Source organism: Zea mays, chromosome 7 (assembly GCF_902167145.1).
Source record: "Zea mays cultivar B73 chromosome 7, Zm-B73-REFERENCE-NAM-5.0, whole genome shotgun sequence".
In the NCBI taxonomy this organism is placed as follows: Eukaryota; Viridiplantae; Streptophyta; class Magnoliopsida; order Poales; family Poaceae; genus Zea; species Zea mays.
The window spans coordinates 166,434,427-166,454,703 of NC_050102.1; the positions used below are offsets into that span (position 1 = coordinate 166,434,427).

General features: G+C 51.3%; 1 protein-coding gene across 1 annotated transcript; it reads left to right on the plus strand.

The window, feature by feature from the left end:
* The first annotated feature begins 1,171 nt into the window (after nucleotides 1-1,171).
* On the plus strand, nucleotides 1,172-1,953 carry LOC103633297 (uncharacterized). The gene has a single exon (XM_020541364.3). It carries the CDS (start codon nucleotides 1,407-1,409, stop codon nucleotides 1,635-1,637), a length of 231 nt encoding a protein of 76 aa, XP_020396953.1. The 5' UTR covers nucleotides 1,172-1,406; the 3' UTR covers nucleotides 1,638-1,953.
* The last annotated feature ends 18,324 nt before the right edge of the window (nucleotides 1,954-20,277 follow it).

Genomic DNA, 20,277 nt, shown 5'->3' on the forward strand with positions numbered 1-20,277 from the left:
GGTAAGTAAATATACGTTGGATCTGACATGTTAAGTGCACTTTGATCACATCTGAAGCGTTTGATGGAACTTAATGTTTATCTTGAGAGCGAGAAAATAGACTTAGTAGTTGAGAGTGGGAGTGTTGGGCTAATTGACCTTATAGTCTTGATGAGCTAGAGCATTTGAATCTTAGTGACCTTGTAATATTGACCCTATGAGTTTGGTGTGGATGGGCCATGGGCGATACAATGACCCGTGGTGTGTAGTGGGAAGGGGATGACGAGACCATTTTTATTGGCAGAGAAGTTCCCGTAGTAGACAACACCTAGGAGAGTCGATAGACAAATGGCGAGTCATATTGGTTTACGACACTTGACACTTGTTTATGGCTTGCCCAACACCATGACCAGTATAAGGCTTGGTGGTTGAGATCATATCCGTTATGAAGGTCCAATATAAACTAGATGGTATATATCTGCAATCGATAGATATGTTGTACATCCTCGTCCCCAAGAGTTTATTCTCTCTTAACTTGCTATTTACCTTATGCATTTAAGCTGCCACATTGTGCTTGTCTTGTGCAGCCTTTACCTTTACTAGATTAGCATAATGTAGTTGATAGGCCTAACTAAGATTAAAAAGAAACATACTAGAAAAACCTAAGATGCACATCATGGCACAATAGTTTCCAGATTTTCTAGTGTAAAATAAGTAGAGCGCAGGCATTATTTTTTCTTAAATATTGATATTTTTATAAATTACGTTGGTGTATCTTAAATGTTGATATTCTTTCTTATAAATCAGATCAAACTTAAAATAGTTTGAATTGGCAAAAAAACTAAAATATCTCTTATTGTGGAACAGTGGGTAGTAATTATTGTATCTATGCTCAATTAATGTCCAAGGAAATTTCAAACAGGACCTTTAGATGCTGAGTTATTGTCTAATGGAAAGCATGCCAAGGTTTTTGCATCAACGATCACAAGGCTAACGAAGACGATTCTAGAGAAAAGGTGAAGAAGAGGAAGTCTACAAAAAACGTGGAGCCCGTGATGCGGTAAGAGTTGATGCGCCTCTCATGAGACTATGAGAGGCAGGATAGGAGATAAACTCGGAGAGATGACGGAGCAAAAGCGGACTATGTTCTTATCCTCTGCCCCGCAAAGCGATCGAGCCAAACAAAAAAAAAAGGACACATCACCCCAGCGCAGGCCCAAGGCCAGCCAAGAGGAGCAGCAGTCAGTGGATACCAAAACCACCCATCCCAAAACCATCAGCCGCAATTACCAAAACCACCCTCTCACCCGCTACATATACCACACCTTCTCCCACTCTATCACACCTCCCAGCTCCAGCAGCGTAGCTCAGAGAAGGGACGAGGAAGTAAAATAGGCAGAGCAGCAGAGGTCGAGTTTTGTGACCGGATGGCGCACATGAGCCGGGTGTGGGCGGCGGCCACGGTGGCCGCCGTGCGTGCGCAGCGCGAGAGGGCGCCTTCCGCCGCGGCGGGGGCGCGGGACCGGCTGGCCGGGCTGGCCCCGCAGGCGGCCGCGCTGGCCGGGGCGCGGGCGGCCTGCGCCGACGGGCGCAGGCAGGCCGGCGCCGACGAGTCGCTCCGCAAGGCCATGTACCTCAGCTGCTGGGGACCCAGCTGAGCTGTACGGCGTTGGTGAGTGACCGACCGACCGTCGGCGGGTGACTGGACTGTATGTAATTCGTACGTACATTAGTTCTAGGCTCTTTGTGTAGATATTCGATGGAATGGAACTACGAACTACCGCTCACTGCTAATAATCATTGGGTTCAAAAAATAATAATAACAAGCGGTTCCATCGTTTGGAACTTAGAATGGTACCATCGGTCACACTCAATGTTTTACTTTCTCAGCTCGTTCCGAAATCACTGAAATTCGATGTATTTTTTTTTCTCCGTTTTCGGTACTAATAACCGAGCGAAGAGCGTGTTCTACTACATCTCCATCTCGGTTGTGTTGATCATGCTGGCTCTCGATTACAGCATGCATCACAAGAGCCAAGATCTTGTAATCGAGCTTTGGGAACTTTGTTGCTGGGGTACATCCATGAGGAACGGGCGTGTTTGTTGCAGGTGCGGTCTGCTACTTTGGTTTCCAATTCTTATACACGGCCCGGCACCTGGGCGGCTGCTAGAACCGGGCGGTTCGGCGATTCTCCGAGCTTAAAGCTCTGAACAGCAAAGCAGGTTCTATTCTGCGGCACGCCGGGTCGCGGATACGGTCGCCCGCCGGACACGGAGCACGCGCGATTACCACGGGATTCACGAGCACACCTGCAGAGTATCAGATGAACACCAGCGTCGGTGTCTCGGCGCTGATACCGGTCTCTCTGGAACCGGTCGATCGCTCGTCTCGTCTCGTCTCGTCTCCCCGCGCAGGCACACTCGCAGCTCGCCGGATGTGTGCGCTTCGTTTGCCTGCTGATGGCCTCGTCGCCGTTTTGTTGGCGGGCGAATGGCGTCGGCGCGTCGCCAGAGCGCGAGCACGCCACGAGACGACAGCGGCTCCGAGCTTGACGGGGTCTGGTCCCGACTTTCACGTGGCTTCACGTGACGCTGGGCCACCGGCCACCGCGGTCGGATGGGACGGGTGGCGCGACCGAGGCCTGCGCTGCGCGAGAGGGCGACAACGGGACTGAGATGGCAACGGATTAGATACTCGATTTGAAGCCGGCAATTCCTCCGAGAATGAGTATAGAATTCTTCCATTATAGAATAAGACCAACTCCAGCAGCACTGGCTATCCCACTCCGTATCCCTATTATACACGCTCTCAGTCACTATTTCGGTCTCCAGCAGCCTCCGCATCCGTCTCCGCAAAACACACGTCGTGTACCTGCACTCCCCTTTTCCACGGTTTCTCTCTTCTCTCCCCACAAGACTGCATGCGCTCGCGGCTGCTCGCGGGGCCCAGCTGTCATAGACTGCATGCGGAGTGCAAATACGGAGTCTGCTGGAAACGGGGACGGATACGGAGAGGAGAGAGAAACTGTTGGCCGTGCTAAATACGGATACGGAGAGGGAGTCTGCTGGAGTTGGTCTAAGTATAGAGAAGTTTATACTCCCATCCCATAGAATATAAATGGAAAAAAAATTCCTTACCAATAAAGAGGCAGGGATGAAAAAACATTCTTCATCCGTGTTTACCGAGGAACCCGTTAAACTTACACATAACAACATTTTTATGTAATAATTAATGATAACAATAAATAATTACCTTATTAAAATATTACTCATTATATAAATTTATTTATTTAATGTATATATAATATTTTTTTAAATCTGACAGTATATAATTGACAATGTTTTACATTAATAATATATTAAGTATTTTTAATTATAGTTTAAATGGGATGAGGATCTACGACTAGCCCGAGCCGCTGGATGCTCGAGAAAAAGAAAAGGCCCTAGCTATTGTTTCATTGAAATTCAAATACATCCCAATATATAATTAAGCAAACCAAACTACATAATTCATAAAAATAATTTACAAATTACGCTGTCCACCGGAGGCAGGTGGCACCGGCAAGGTTGTACGTATATCTATTCACCAAGAAATTTATATTTGGTGTTTCTCGATTTGAGCATGGCATTGAACAACGATGATTAGTTTGGCAAAATGACATTGTTCGATCCCATTATTCCCATGATAAATACACAAGTCATACGAGGTAACTGCCTCGGGCATAACAGTCAAGGATCCATCCAATGTAGGGTGACAATGGATATCCGAAATCCGATACATGACGGGTAAAAACCTTATTAGGGTAAAAGTATGGTGATTTTTTTGTATCCATAGGTATTTTATTTGATCATTTATTATACCATCGGGTATGGTGGATATGAGTATGTTCTCTCTTGCCCTATACCCGATAGAAAACCCACTAACATATGACACGTGGGTTCCGATTAAAAAACATATTCTCTCTCATGCATGGGCTTTTATGGTGTTGCCATTTAATACTAAATGTTTTTTTACTAGAGATGGCAACGGAAACATGTCGGGTATTGCCTTTCCATACCCACACTCAGGAAATAAAATCTACCCGACACAAAACCCGTACCCACTCACGGATAGAAAAGTTTACCTACACCCATACCCGAGTGAGTATTTTTAGCCGATGAGTAACCCATACTTCTTGTTCTGCTCGCTCTGGTGTTATAAAATTAACAGGGTCTAAGATTAATTTGATAATGTAGCATAAAACATAAAGCCCAGATCTATTGACAAATAGTATCCAAGATATTAGAACAGAACAAATCTGCTAACTCAACAAGATTAACACATAAAAGAAGAATCGACAATGGATCTAACCATAAGACTATTATCACAATAAACTGAAAATGTAGGTTTACTTACAGTGATTTTCACGAGTGATGGTGATTCACCGGCACTTTCCAGAAACCCGATTCGCCGGCACCTGTGCAGGTCACCAAAATGCCGACGTTGGTTCGTAGACAACGCTCTCCTAGATCTATTGCACGGTAGACGAAGGGACGATATGACAGAGAAGTGGTGGCGCAGAGAGAAGAGAATGAGAAGACGTATCAGTTGTTGTGTCGTATGCCCTCCGGTTGAAGAACCTCCCCCTTTTATAGAGGGTCACAATAACTTGACGGGTTCGATCTGCTAAATTTTAGAAACCGTCCCCTGGAGATCTCACACGTAACTTGCGTGCCCATTACTCCCGGTTGACGTGACAGTCTAGGTATGGTGTTTGATAACCAAATAAACAAAAGACAAAAATTAAACTGTCGTTTAGAACATGTTATTATGTGATCGCTCATAGGTCACAAGTCACGCGATAAATAATACAAAAAAATGAAACACGAGTGTGCGCTTGTAGCAGTCTTTATAACCTTTTTATTTGTCTCATGTGAAAAACAAAGAACACTTCCACATATAAGTTGGTTTCTCCTAACTAGATGAGCAATATATAATTAAAGCACCATGTAATTTCTACACACCACCTTGACTTACTTATTGAGTTGGTCAACACACTAGTGGACCTAATTCCAACATCTAGAGCTTCTATCCACTGACATGGGGGATTGCGCCTTGAAGTCTGTTCAATAATCACAATCTCTTGTTCGTTGTCTTCTTCAACGGCCATCATCTGCAAATATGCAACTAGCGGGGTCGGGGTCAGTAATCCTCCAAAATTTAACATATCTAATACTCTCTCCGTTTTGTTTTACAAATCATTTCCAACAACTTGGTGTAGATTAAGGAACCTATGAATTAACAATTTTACCCTCCCACAAGCCACGCCTTAGGCCTTGGCATTTCGCCCAACCTTAGCTGGTAAACACCTGCTGCAAGGGGCAAAAATTGTGGTTTACTTTTTACTTCAACTAGGGCGACAACTATTATGACTTGTTTTGTTTTGCACTAGCGGCGACAACTAAAACGAAACAGAGGGAGTATTTGTCGGGGACCATAATTAGGGGTACCCTCAAGACTCCTAATTCTCAGCTGGTAACCCCCATCAGCACAAAGCTGCAAAGGCCTGATGGGTGCGACTAAGTCAGGGATCTGTCCATTCGAGGGACTCGATCACGCCTCGCCCGAGCCCAGCCTCGGGCAAGGGCAGCCGACCCCGGAGGATCTACGTCTCGCCCGAGGCCCCCCTCCAGCGACGAACATACTTCCGGCTCGCCCGAGGCCCAGTCTTCGCCAAGAAGCAACCCTGGCCAAATCGTCACGCCAACCGACCAAATCGCAGGGGCATTTAATGCAAAGGTGGCCTGACACCTTTATCCTGACGCGCGCCCTTCAGTCGACAGAGCCGAAGTGACCGCAGTCACTTCGCCGCTCCACTGACCGGCCTGACAGAAGGACAGCGCCGCCTGCGCCGCTCCGACTGTTGTGCCACTCGACAGAGTGAGGCTGACAGGCAGCCAGGCCCGGCCTCAGGCACCATAGGAAACTCCGCTTCGCCCGACACAGGGACTCGGACTCGGGCTCAGCCCCGGAAGACGGCGAACTCCGCTCCGCCCGACCCAGGGCTCGGACTCGGGCTCAGCCCCGGAAGACGGCGAACTCCGCTCCGCCCGACTCAGGGCTCGGACTCGGGCACAGCCCCGGAAGACGGCGAACTCCGCTCCGCCCGACCCAGGGCTCGGACTCGGGCTCAGCCCCAGAAGACGACGAACTCCGTTTCGCCCGACCCCAGGGCTCGGACTCAGCCCTGGCCTCAGCCGACGGTCTCCGCCTCGCCCGACCCAGGGGCTCGAACTCGACCTCGGCCTCGGAAGACAGACTCGACCTCGACCTTGGAGGAGCCTCCACATCTCCCAACCTAGGGCACGGACCGACCACGTCAACAGGAGGCGCCATCATTACCCTACCCCAAGCTGACTCAGGCTACGGGAAACAAGACCGGCGTCCCATCTGGCTCGCTCCGCCAGACAAGCAATGATGGCGCCCCGCACGCTCTATGACGACGGCGGCTCTCAGCCCCCTTACGGAAGCAAGAGGACGTCAGCAAGGACTCGACAGCTCCGACAGCTGTCCTTCCGCCAGGCTCCAGCGCTCCTCCGACGGCCACGACACCACATGAACCAGGTGCCAAAACCTCTCTGACTGCCACGATGGCATGTACTTAGGGCGCTAGCTCTCCTCCGCTAGACACGTTAGCACTCTGCTACACCCCCCATTGTACATCTGGATCCTCTCCTTACGCCTATAAAAGGAAGGACCAGGGCCCTCTTACAGGGGGTTGGCCGCGCGGGAAAGAGAACGGGACAGGCGCTCGCGTGAGGCCGCTCGCTCCCTCCCGCGTGGACGCTTGTAACCCCCTACTGCAAGCGCACCCGACCTGGGCGCGGGACAAACACGAAGGCCGCGGGATTTCCACCTCTCTCTCTTCGGCTGCCTTTTCCCCCCTTCGCGCTTCGTCTCGCGCCGACCCATCTGGGCTGGGGCACGCGGCGACAGTTTACTCGTCGGTCTAGGGACCCCCCGGTCTCGAAACGCCGACAGTTGGCGCGCCAGGTAGGGGCCTGCTGCGTGTTGACGAACAGCTTCCCGTCAAGCTCCAGATGGGCAGTCTTCAGCAACCTTTCCAGCCCGGGACGGTACTCCGTTTCGGGAGTCTTGAGTTCATGTCCTTCGATGGCAGTTACGACATGGTACTCCTTCCCCCGCCGTGCGACAACGACAATGGCGGCCGACAGCTCGCCCGCCGGCGGCGGAATCGACGACGTCTTCCCCACACGGTGGAAGAACAACATTCGAGCTCACCCCGCCCTCTCCCCCGCCGACGGAGGAGGAGGCGGGGCAACCAAGGCCAAGCAGGAGGCAGCGCCTCGTCGGCTGTCGAGCGAGTCGACGACGCCGGCGCCCCAACGGGGGGCACGTCGGGCCTCGACCTCGCGTCTGAGACGAAGACGAGCGCCGTCTCCCCGCAACACGCCAATCCCAAGCAAACGGACGAAGCCAGCACGCTCACGAAGGACTTGCTGGGCGTCACCCTCGTACCTGAGACGACGGTGCGGTCCGTCCCTGACGTGACTTCGTCACCGCCCGTCGACCAAGAGGTACCCACCGATTCCCATCTCACACCTGTTGGATTCAGCCTCGACCAGCCAAGCGACTTCGCTTTGGTGGGCGCTCTCGTAGAGGCGAGTCCAAACCCTCTGGGTATCGTATGCGGTCGCCCTGGGACCGGCTGACGGACACCTCGACCTACGGGCCCTCGGGGTCCGAGGAAGACGACATGCCCGACTTCTGTTGGGATTTCTCCGGACTTCGTAACCCCAGTGCCATGCGGGACTTCATGACCGCATGCGACTACTGCCTTTCTGACTGTTCTGACGGTAGCCGCAGCCTCGGCGACGAGGACTGCGGCCCAAGTCGTGAATGTTTCCACGTCGATCTAGGGGGTCCCTCCGAAGGCAACCATCTTGGTATGCCGGAGAACGGTGATCTCCCTAGGCATGTGCCTCGCGTTGACATCCTACGGGAGCTAGTTGTGGTCCCCGTTCAGGCGGGGGGTCATGACCCACAGCTCGAACAAATCCGCGAGGTGCAGGCCAGGCTCGACGAGGGAGCAGGAACACTTGAGCCGATCCGCCGGGACGTCGGGCAGGAATGGGCGGGCCAGCCTCCGGCCGGGGAAGTGCGTCATCTACCCTAGGGCTTCCAGCACCGCATCGCCGACGATGTCAGGGTGAGGCTGCCACCCGCTTCCAGTGGAGTCGGCCAGAACCTGGCTGCAGCAGCAATGCTTCTCCGCTCGATGCCGGAGCCATCAACCACCGAGGGGCGGCGAATCCAAGGAGAGCTCAAGAATCTCCTGGAGGGCGCCGCGGTCCGACGGGCCGAAAGCTCCGCCTCCCGAAGGCAGGGGTACCCCTCGGAACATCGCGCTGCGACTTCCCGATTCATGCGGGAAGCCTCGGTCCACACCGGGCGCACGCGCAACACAGCGCCTGCGGCCCCGGGTCGCCTCGGCAACGAGCACCATCACCGCGACCGTCGGGCCCACCTCGACGAGAGGGTGCGCCGAGGCTACCACCCCAGGCGTGGGGGACGCTACGATAGCGGGGAGGATCGGAGTCCCTCGCCCGAACCACCCGGTCCGCAGGCTTTCAGTCGCGCCATGCGACGGGCGCCGTTCCCAACCCGGTTCCGACCCCCGACTACTATCACAAAGTACTCGGGGGAGACGAGACCGGAACTGTAGCTCGCGGACTACCGGCTGGCCTGCCAACTGGGTGGAACGGACGATGACAACCTCATCATCCACAACCTCCCCCTGTTCCTCTCCGACACCGCTCGCGCCTGGTTGGAGCACCTGCCTTCGGGGCAGATCTCCAACTGGGACGACCTGGTCCAAGCCTTCGCCGGCAATTTCCAGGGCACGTACGTGCGCCCTGGGAACTCCTGGGACCTCCGAAGCTACCGACAGCAGCCGGGAGAGTCTCTCCGGGACTACATCCGGCGATTCTCGAAGCAGCGCACCGAGCTGCCCAACATCACCGATTCGGATGTCATCGGCGCGTTCCTCGCCGGCACCACTTGCCACGACCTGGTCAGCAAGCTGGGTCGAAAGACCCCCACCAGGGCGAGCGAGCTGATGGACATCGCCACCAAGTTCGCCTCTGGCCAGGAGGCGGTTGAGGCTATCTTCCGGAAGGACAAGCAGCCCCAGGGCCGCCCACCGGAAGATGCCCTCGAGGCATCAACTCAGCGCGGCGCCAAGAAGAAGGGCAAGAAGAAGTCGCAAGCGAAACGCGACGCCGCCGACGCTGTCGGTGTTTTGGGTCCGACCGCACACCCGGGGTTGCCCCTCAAGGTGTTTTTAGGAGTAGGACGGTGTCGCCGACTATAGCAAAATGGTTCGTGCCAGGTGCACGAGGGACGGTGGACAAGGTTTACAGGTTCGGGCCGCTTAGAGATGCGTAACACCCTACGTCCTGGTGAGTATGCTTGGTGATTGAGGTTACAAGGTAGCTCTCTGAATTGAGAATGCAGAGAGTTGAGGTGGGTGGCTGAATAATAGGGTCGATCGTTCTGAAGGGGTGTCCCCTAGGCCTTATATACTCGACCGTGGGGCAATACACGTGGATATGATAACAATGTGTAACTAAATGATAGTGAACTGTTTGAGTTTATCTCCCTATAGTTCTGCCGACCTATCCTCGCATGGCTCCGCTGCATGGGGGCTCCAGCGCGGGAAAGTCGGATCTCTGTTGTGGTCGCTTGCTCAACATTGTGGGCCGTCCGGGCTCGCACCAATCCAGCCTCATGTCGACCTGCTTTCCTGATTGTCCCTCCCTAGGCCCACGAAAGAATGACCTTACGATTTATTGGGCCCTTGGGCCTTTCGTGAGGTCTTTTACTCTTCCAGTGGACCCGGGGGATATCTGACCCCCACAAGCCCCCGATCTTTGGGTTGATTTTGAGGTAATCAGCCCAAAGATCCTAGGTCTAGCTTGCAGGTAATTTGGGAAAAAACGATTTCTTACTGTCTCCTCCTGCTTTGATCACTCGCAAACTAAAGCTTTGTTTCGTGCTTGTGCCTTAGAGGTCGGCATTTCATATTGTAGAACCCTGAACTTCATTGGGTGCACCGGAGGTGCACCCAATGGGTGTAGCCCCCGAGCTTCGAGTAGATTTTAGAAAATAATCTACTCGAAGGTCTTCATCAGAAATTATTTTCATCTTTACTCTTGCGCTTTGGTTGAGGGCTAGCCTTGTCTTTAATCTTGTCTTATGCCTTAGAGGTCGGCACCATCTTGGCTTGAAATGGTGATTCATGGGGTGCACCGAAGGTGCACCCAATGGGTGTAGCCCCCGAGCTTTGAGTGGATTTTTGAAAATAATCCTCTCGAAGGTCTTCATTTTGTGTCCTTTTGCTGAAAATAACCCTTCATTTTTTCTGAATGCCTTAGAGGTCAGCATTATGTCATCCATATCATGCTTTAGAGGTCAGCATGTATTTTGTCTTTTTCAGCCGAGTTCGTGATCTGCCCATATCTCGCTAGGTGGTACAATTTATTCGCTCTGCGACTGATTGGACATTTGATGGACGCTCTCTGTCTAGTCTTCACGTCGCTTCTGTCGGTCATATTTTGTACTTCATCGGCTATATTTGGCTTTCCTCTGATCCTTACTGATATCTCATTTTTGTCTTGAGGTATTCATTGCATGCCCTGCACGGATGTGACAGTTTTGAAAAATATACTGATAATTCCTGGGCGTCCCCCCAATGGGTGTGGGCAAGGGACGGCTTGGTACGCTGAGTGTTTTAGCCGGCTGCTTCTGAGTAGTAATGTGATGTGACGGTGGGTGTAATCATATCATTCGCGTTGTTGACTGGAGTCCCAATGGGTGTTGTGTTGCGTGAAACGGCGTCAGCCGCCTGACATGTCTTCAGACGGGTTGAAGTGCTTATTAAATGCTTTGCGACTGTTCAGTGACCGTGGTTGGAGGTGAGCGGTTGCCTTCTTCTTCTATAAATAGTGATGTTGCCTCTCTGGCTTTTTCACATCTCTTGTTGTTCTCTGTTGCCTACTTTTCTTCTCTCCCTTTCGCTTCCACCATGGGCAAGAACAACAAGCGCAAGCGTGAGCCGACTCCTCCATCGGAGGATTTTGGTGACTCGGAGTACTCAGAGGAGGAGTTCTCCTCTGAGTCCGAGGGGTCCCCGGCTCCCATTCCTCTGCGTGAGTCGTCTGATGATTCAGACGACTCCTAGGGGCTTGCGGCGAAGGTCTGGACTTACATCCGGGCCGTCGAGCGCTCCGGGCTCGAGGGCTCGGATGAGTTGGAGTACTCCTCGGACGAGGAGGACTCGTCCGAGGAGGACGGCGGCGGCGATGGCGAGGACGACAATGACGATGACGACGACGACGAAGGCGGTGGCGGCGGCGGCAGGGGCGGCAGCAGCGGCAGCAAGGATGGTGATGGCGGCAGCAGCAGAAGCGGCGGCGGCAGCAGCAGGGGCAGCAACAGGGGCGACAGTGGCAGAGGCAGCAACAGGGCCAGTGGCTAGATGCCACTGGTCCTTAGATGTTAGTATATTATAGTTAGAATAATGTAGTAGTATTTAGTAGTGTATAGTAGTATAGTGTAATGTAGTAGTAGTAGTAGGGAACTATCAACTCATAATGAGTTGATTTGTAAGTATGATATCTTCCCTTTAATGAAGAAATTATGTTGCCTTCTTTGTGCCAATTATCCTGCTTATTTGTGAAGTTGATTTCCTTGGAATTTGTAAGTAAATAACTCTGGCATCATTTCGACGTTTTTAGAGTAGCTGCCGAGTAACTTGTAGACGACGTCAGAGTTTTAGAGGTAACTGCCGAGCGACTGAAGACAACGTCAGCGTTTTAGAGGTAACGCCGAATGACTTGAAGACAACGTCAGTGTTTTAGAGGTAACGCCGAGTGACTGAACACGCTGTCGGAGTTTTAGAGTCAACTGCCGAGCGACTTGAGGGCGATGTCAGCATTTTAGAGGTAATGCCGAGCGACTTAACACTATGTCGGTGTTTTAGAGTCAACTGTCGAACGACTTGAGGGCGACGTCAGCGTTTTAGAGGTAATGCCGAGCGACTTGAAGACGACGTCAGCGTTTTAGAGGTGACGCCGAGTGACTGAATACGATGTCGGAGTTTTAGAGTCAACTGCCGAGCGACTTGAGGGCGACGTCAGCGTTTTAGAGGTAACGCCGAGCGATAGCGGGCTGTGTGGGCCACTTTGAGGATAATAGCCGAGTGATGATGTGGCGCACCGGTGTTTTGGAAATAACTGCCGGGTGATGACGTGGCACGCTGGTGTTTTGGAAATAACCGCCGGGTGCTGACTGGGCGCTTTTTGAAACAGTACATGGCTCGAGAATATCCCATAAGTGTTGCGCTTTTAGCCACCTCTGCTTTCCGTGCCCTAGTTCTTGCTTTCTTGCTTCCGAATCCTCTCTACAATTCGCCTCCCACTCTGCTCGCCGGTAGAATCGAGATGGCGCCCAAGAGGAAGGCCTCGAGTTCGTCTGCCGCGGTGATTCCTCCAATCAATCCCAACAGCCAGTTGCCTTTCGCAGGTAACCACATGTCTGTCATCTCCGAGCCCGAACTTCTCCACCTCGTGTCCATCGGGGTCCTTCCCCCGAGGGAGCTCTGTTCTTGGCGGATTTGCCATGGGGTCACTGTCCCGACAGAGGATACCCATGAGTCCGTGATTTACGCTCCTTTCCTTCTCCGCGGCCTCGGTCTTCCCATTTCTCCCTTTTTCCGCGGCCTCCTTGATTTCTACCATCTTAACTTGACCCATCTGAATCCCAATTCTATCCTACAAATTTCCATTTTCGTTCATTTATGCGAACTTTTCTTGGCGTGCTGCCACATTTTGGGTTGTGGAAGTACTTGTATCACTGTCGCCCTAGGATGGCCGGAGGACAACATCAGTTGGTTGGGGGTGCTAGCTTGGAGATGCGCCGCGGGAGGAAGACTGAGTATCTTGAAATCCCTCTCAAAGACAACATCAAGGGATGGCGCTTGGAGTAATTCATTGTTGAGAATTATGGAAACTCTCTCCCCCCTCGGTCGGGAAGACAGCCGAACGTTCGCACCCCCGAGTTGGACCAAGTCCCCCACGGATCAGGAGGTAGCTGAAGCAGGTGCTTTGCTAGCTGAAGTTGGATTGCTGAAGGAGAGGGGTCTAACTGCTGAAGCTGTGGTTGCTGATTTTGTCTTCAAGAATATTCAGCCGTTGAAAGACACGGCATACCCGGCTTATCTGTATCGAGGCCTAGCCGACTCAACTCGGGTTACCAACAGAAGAATTCCTTCTGTAGACTTGGTGAACCGACTTGAGATGATCCTTAGTGGCAAGGTGTCAAATGTTGGTGCCCCAGTGGCATACTCAGCCTAGAACTTGCCTCCTCCCAAAGCCTTCACTCTTTTTGTGTCGAATCCACCTGTCACTGATGGCAGTTTGGGCCTTAGAGTGCGACCCTCTACTGAAGAAGTTAGCGCCTTGGTTGCCTCGTTCGGGGAGATTCCTGATGATGAACGGCAGGTCCATTTTGAGGTGCCTCTGAATCCTAGTGATGCAGAGATAAGTGCTATGCTTGATTTGCTGGCTGAGGACTCTTCTGATGTTGCTCCTGCTGGGACATTGGTGGTGGCGCCTCTCCCAGAGGCTGGTACGACCTTGGATATTCAGAAGCCTGTTAGTACTCGCCCGAGGCGCCCTTGCCGAGCCAATCAACCTGATCCTTCTGCTGATGAGCAGAAAAAGAAAAAGAGACGCCTCCGGCGAGTATCCAGTTTGGATCGGGACGTTGGTACTTCGGTTCCTGCTGCTAAAGAAGTGCCTGTGACTGAATTTATTGACGCTGACCCCAATGGGTGTGCCCAATCTGCTGCTGATCCCAATGGGGGTGCTGCCTGTGTTGCTAATGAAGACGACGGGGAGGAAGAGGATGAAGTTCCTTTGACTCGGAAAAACAGTCGGCAGTTCATCGCTAGTGGTGAAAGTAGTGGAGTTCCTTCTCCTGCTTTGTCTGCTCTCATTGGTCTGCAAGAATTGTCCCTGGCGAATTTTGATCAGACTCTTGAGGATATGGTTCCAGAGGATTTGTTATCAGAGCCAGCAGATGATGGTGTGATGGAGGTTTGTGCTGATGTGCTTGATGCTGGGTTGAGGTCATCCCGTGCCTCGTCGACCTTAGAGCGCGATCTCGAGGGTCAGGAGACTGACTTGGATCGTCCTGGTCCCATGGAAGTAACTGAGGGCCCATCAGCCTTAGAGGTGGCTACCGCAGAGAACTTGGATCCCAAGGATGGTGTTGACACTTACCAAGCCCCCGAGGATGTTGCCGGGGATGACTTGGTTCGGGTGGGAAGTGCAAGCCACTGCCTAGCCCCCGAGGGTGCTGCCGGGGATGATCCGGCTCAAGTGGGCAGTGCAAACTATGACCTAGCCCCCGAGGGTGTCCGAGCGGGGTCTCCCTCTTGTACTTCCATGGATGTTCATGCGGGATCGCCTCCGCACTCCGGCTGCATGGTGGTAGCCCAAGCTTTGGACCAGGGAGTCGCTTTAGAGGGCAGCGTCCCCACTGACCAAGTTTTGGGCTCTGTTGATGGTACTGAGTTGGCTCCTGCTGGTTCGTTGCAAGCTACTTCGGGTGGCGGCCTTACGCCCGGTCATCAATTGATCTCTCATGATTTGGGGGTCCCTTCGTTCTTTTCCAACCTCCAGGTATTGCGATATACTTTAGCTTGATTTTTACACCGCATGAACTGCTGTCATTACACTCATCTGTTCTCCTTATCAGGCTTTGGTGGACGGGATGGCTAGCCAGCTGAGGTTACAGGGTACTTCTGTTCCAGAAGTAGCTTCGTCTCTTGCACGTTGGAATCCATTGTTACTTCAACATCGTGTCTCTGACTTGGAGGCGACCAATGCTAGTTAGTGCTTTTTTGCTTCTCTTTGTCTTCACTAGTAAACTGCTTTACATTCTGACCCCTTTTGTTTGATTGTCTCCTGCTAGGTATGACTCAGCAGATTTCCACTCTTGAAGAAAAGCATTCTCGAGATCAGGCTGAATTGGTCCAGCGGTGCTCTGACTTTGAAGAAAAGTATTCTCAAAGTCAGACTGAACTAGCTCAGGTCTCTGCTGCCTTGGATGACGCCAATGCACTGAGCTCTTCCCTTCACGCTCAGCTTAATTCTGAAAAGGTGACTTATGAAACTGTGCCTTGTCTTGTTGTGCTCCTATTGCTTGCTTGATGTTTGAGGGAGTTGACTTTTGTTTGCAGGAAGAAAAACGTATCCTTGCTGCTTCTCGCGACAGTCTTGACAGATTGTATCGCGATTCTAGCAACTCGTTGACCATCCTGGAGAGGAGTCATCGCTTCACCATGGAAGAGTTAGACAACCAACGCTGTAAGCTGCAGGAATCCACGGATGAGGTGACCCGGCTCAAGCAATTGATATCAGCGAAGGATGCTGCTATCAAAGAACTCTGTGCTTCCAAGAAATCCATCGCCCAGGAGTTAGAAGCTGCTCGGTTGGCTGTCAAGGTTGCTGAAGAAACTTCCGTTACTCTCAGAGCCCAGCGCGACAGAGCCACGGATAAGGCCATTCGGGTGAGGCGAATCTTGATGAGGAGACCCGGCGTGGTTGTTCCCGAAGATATAAGGGCTGACGTGAATGCTGCTCCTGATTCCTCGAGTCGCCCTTCCTCGTCGATTGCTCCTGAGAAAGATATTACAAAATAGGGAAACATTTTGCGTGCTTTGAGCGCGCGGTTAACATGGTCAGACATTTGTTAGAGGACGTCATTTCAGTACTTAAGTGACATTGTTATTCTCCTATTGTTTCAGAATTCATCAGTTCGTAAATTTGCAGTAGAAAAATGATGTGCGATGGTTTTGAAACTTGTTTGCGGGATATAGAAGTCATCCCTATATGAGTAATCGTAAGTGCGTTAGATCGCCTTGAGTTGCTACTGACTTAAGTCGATTGCTTTTGTTCATAGGGCTTAGTGGTTACCCTGAGTTTTATAAGCGCGAGCATGTTGCACCGGCTTGAGTCGTTGCCGACTTAAGCCGATTGCTCCGTTAGCAGGGCATAGTGGTCACCCCGAGTTAAGTAAGCACGAGCATGTTGCACCGGTTTAAGTCATTGCTGACTTAAGCCGATTGCTCCGTTAGGAGGGCATAGTGGTCACCCCGAGTTAAGTAAGCACGAGCATGTTGCACCGGTTTAAGTCGTTGCCGACTTAAGCCGATTGCTCCGTTAGCAGGGCATAGTGGTCACCCCGAGTTAAGTAAGCGCGAGCATGTTGCACCGGTTTAAGTCGTTGCCGACTTAAGCCGATTGCTCCGTTAGCAAGGCATAGTGGTCACCCCGAGTTAAGTAAGCGCGAGCATGTTGCACCGGTTTAAGTCGTTGCCGACTTAAGCCGATTGCTCCGTTCATCAGGGCATAGTGGTCACCCCAAGTTAAGTAAGCGCGAGCATGTTGCACCGGTTTAAGTCGTTGCCGACTTAAGCCGATTGCTCCGTTAGCAGGGCATAGTGGTCACCCCGAGTTAAGTAAGAATGCAAGTTAATCATGAACAAACTGAGTATCTTTGAAGCCTCTTTTTTTATTGATGACATACTTCCATTTTACAGAGTACATCGTCGTCCCGATAGCTTTTGAAATACAGCTAGGGATAAAACTTCCTGAGGTGTTCTATATTCCAAGAGTTCCCGACTTCTGTGCCGTCCATCTGAGTGAGACGATATGATCCTGGCCGAGTGACTTCTGCTATTATGAAGGGTCCTTCCCATAAGGGTGATAACTTGTGCCGTCCCTCCCCCGTTAGAATTCGGCGGAGGACGAGATCTCCTACTGAGAAGGATCGCTGCCGCACGGCCTTGTCGTGATAGCGCCTTAGAGTCTACTGGTATCGTGCTGATTGGATTACTGCATTCAGCCGTTCTTCCTCGAGTACATCAATGTCCTCTATCCTGGTGGCTTCGACTTCTGCTATGCTTTCGAAGATCAACCTTGGCGCTCCAAACTTGAGGTCGGCTGGTAATACTGCCTCTGACCCATAGACCATGAAGAAAGGAGTGTTTCCATGCAGAGCTCGGCTAGGCTGGGTTCTTAGGCTCCAGACGACATAGGGCAATTCCCTTATTCATTTTCCTGCGAACTTTTCATTCTTATCGAAGACCTTTTTCCTGAGTGCCTCTAGTATCATCCCGTTGGCTCGCTCAACCTGCCCGTTGGCTCTTGGATGTGCTACAGAAGCATACTTGATCTAAATGCTTTTTTGCTCGCAGAAGTCGAAGAACTCTGAACTTGTGAAGTTGGATCCTAGGTCAGTTATGATGCTATTTGGTATCCCGAATCTGAATATTATGTCTTGTATGAATTCCACGGCCTTAGCTGAGGTCAAAGAGGCAATGGGTTTGAATTCTATCCATTTAGTGAATTTGTCGATTGCTACCAGTATATGAGTGTATCCTCCTTGCGCCTTCTTGAAAGGTCCAATCATATCCAGTCCCCAGCACGCAAAGGGCCAAGTCACTGGTATGGTCTGCAGTTGATGTGCTGGTAAATGTTGTTGTTTTGACAAGTACTGGCAAGCTTCGCACCTCTGAACTAATTCGGCTGCATCACTCTTCGCTGTTGGCCAATAGAATCCTGACCTGAAGACCTTCCCGACTAGTGTCTTGGATGCTGCGTGTATTCCACACTGCCTAGCATGGACCTCATCCAGAAGTTGCTTCCCAGTAGATGAGAGGATGCATTTCATGAGGACGCCTGATGCACCCCTTCTATATAATGTTTCCCCAATGAGTGTGTAGTGAGCTGACTGTCTGGCAATACGCTCGGCCGCATTTTTGTCGTCCGGTTCCTCTTCATTCTTTATATACCTGATGATTGGCCTTCTCCAGTCATCAGAGTCTGACTCCAGTTGATTCACGATATTACACTCTTCTGCTTGATCCACTGAGATGCTCGACTGTAGTATTTCTTGTACGAAGACTCCAGGTGGAACCTGAGTTCGACTGGATCCTAGCTTGGACAATACATCGGATGTCGTGTTCCGATCTCTTTCTACATGATGAAATTCCAGACCCTCAAATTTGTCTTCCAGCTTTCGGACGGCAGTGCAGTACTTTCCCATTGAATCGCTCGAACAATCCCACTCTTTGATTATCTGGCTAATGACTACCAGAGAGTCTCTGTACACCATTAGTCTCTTGATGCCCAATGATATGGCGATGTTTAATCCATGGATCAGAGCTTCATACTCGGCTGCATTGTTGGAGGCCGGAAACAGCAACTGGAGGGCATATTTGAGGTGCTCGCCTCCAGGCGTCGTGAAGAGAATTCCTGCTCTGGCTCCCTGCAGCTTCAGCGAGCCATCAAAATACATTCGCCATACTTCTGCAGTCTCTGGGTTATCTGGTACTTGTTGTTCAGTCCACTCTGATACGAAGTCAACCAATGCTTGAGTTTTAATGGCAGTGCGAGGTCGAAATTCGATGTCATGAGATCCCAGTTCGCAGGCCCACTTGGCTATTCGGCCAATGGCTTCCTTGTTGTGAAGAATATCCCCTATTGGAAAACCAGTAACTACTATGACTTTGTGGTCGTCAAAGTAGCGACGTAGCTTGCGGGCAGTTAGAAGTACTGCATACAATAGCTTCTGAACTTGAGGATACTTTTTCTTCGAGGGACCCAGAACTTCACTGATGAAGTAAACAGGATGTTGCACTGGGTAGGCATGTCCTTCTTCTGCTCGCTCGACTACCAACACGGTGCTTACCACGTGAGTCGTGCAAGAGATATACAGTAGCAGATCTTCAGCTGGTTGAGTTGACGTGGCTCGTCGTGGCGGCTTCAGCACTGGTGGCGTCGTCAAGAATTTCTTCAGTGCATCTAGAGCTTCCTGTGCTTCTGAAGTCCACTGAAACTTATCCACTTTCTTGAGTAGCTTGTAAAACGGTAAACCTTTTTCTCCCAGCCTGGATATAAATCTGCTCAGAGCTGCCATACATCCAGTAAGTCGCTGAACCTTCTTTTGTGATCGAGGTGCTTCCATCTTCATGATAGCTTCAATCTTATCCGGATTAGCCTCAATTCCCCGGTGGCTGACAATAAACCCGAGTAACTTTCCTGCTGGTACCCCAAAAACACATTTTTCGGGATTAAGCTTCCATCGATACCGCCTCAGACTGTTGAAAACCAGCTGTAAGTCTTTGATGAAGTTTTCCGAGTTCTCCATTTTGATTACCACATCATCTACGTAGGCCTCCACACGCTTGCCCTAGTGATCGGCTAAGCATGTTTGAATAGCTCTCTGATAAGTTGCTCCAGCGTTTTTGAGACCGAACGACATGGAGGTATAACAGAAAGCACCAAATAGAGTGATGAACGCTGTTTTTTCCTCGTCTTCCTTTGCCAAGCTAATCTGGTGGTATCTGGAATAGCAATCCAGGAAAGACAGCACAGAACATCCAGCGGTGGAGTCCACCACCTGGTCTATCCTCGGGAGCCCGAAGGGATCCTTTGGACAATGTTTGTTGAGATCAGTATAGTCGACGCACATGCGCCAATCCACTTTATTCTTTTTGAGTACAAGAACAGGGTTGGCTAACCACTCGGGGTGTAACACCTCTCCAATGAATCCAGCCGCGACCAAGCGAGCTAGCTCGGCGCGAATGGCCTCTCTCTTGTCGGGCGTGAAACGTCGTAGTTTTTGCCGGATCGGCCTTGCCTGGGGATAGACCTTCAGTTTGTGCTCGGCCAGTTCTCTTGGGACTCCCGGCATATCCGCAGGTTGCCACGCGAATACGTCTCGGTTATCTTGCAGAAACTGGACGAGCGCGATTTCCTATTTGTCGTCCAGGCTGGAGCTGATGATGGCAGTCTTGCGTTCATCAGCGAACCCCAGGTTGATCCTTTTAGTTTCTTCAGTCGGCCGCATAGAGGTCGCGGCCTGAGCTTCGTTTGCCGGTACTGCAAGGTCCTCCTCAGGCTTAGAGTTCGCCTGTGTTGAAGAAATCGTCGACGGCTTGGTGGTGAGGGCCGCTTGGATGGCCACTCGGAAACACTCTGCGGCGCCTTGGAAGTCGGCGCGCACAGTTATGATTCCTTGTGGTCCTGGCATCTTCAATATCATGTACGTGTAATGAGGAATGGCCATGAACTTGGCCAATCCCGGCCTCCCGATGATGGCGTTGTACCCGCAGTCAAAGTTCGCCACTTCGAACCTCAGGAACTCGGTCCTGTAGTTCTCCG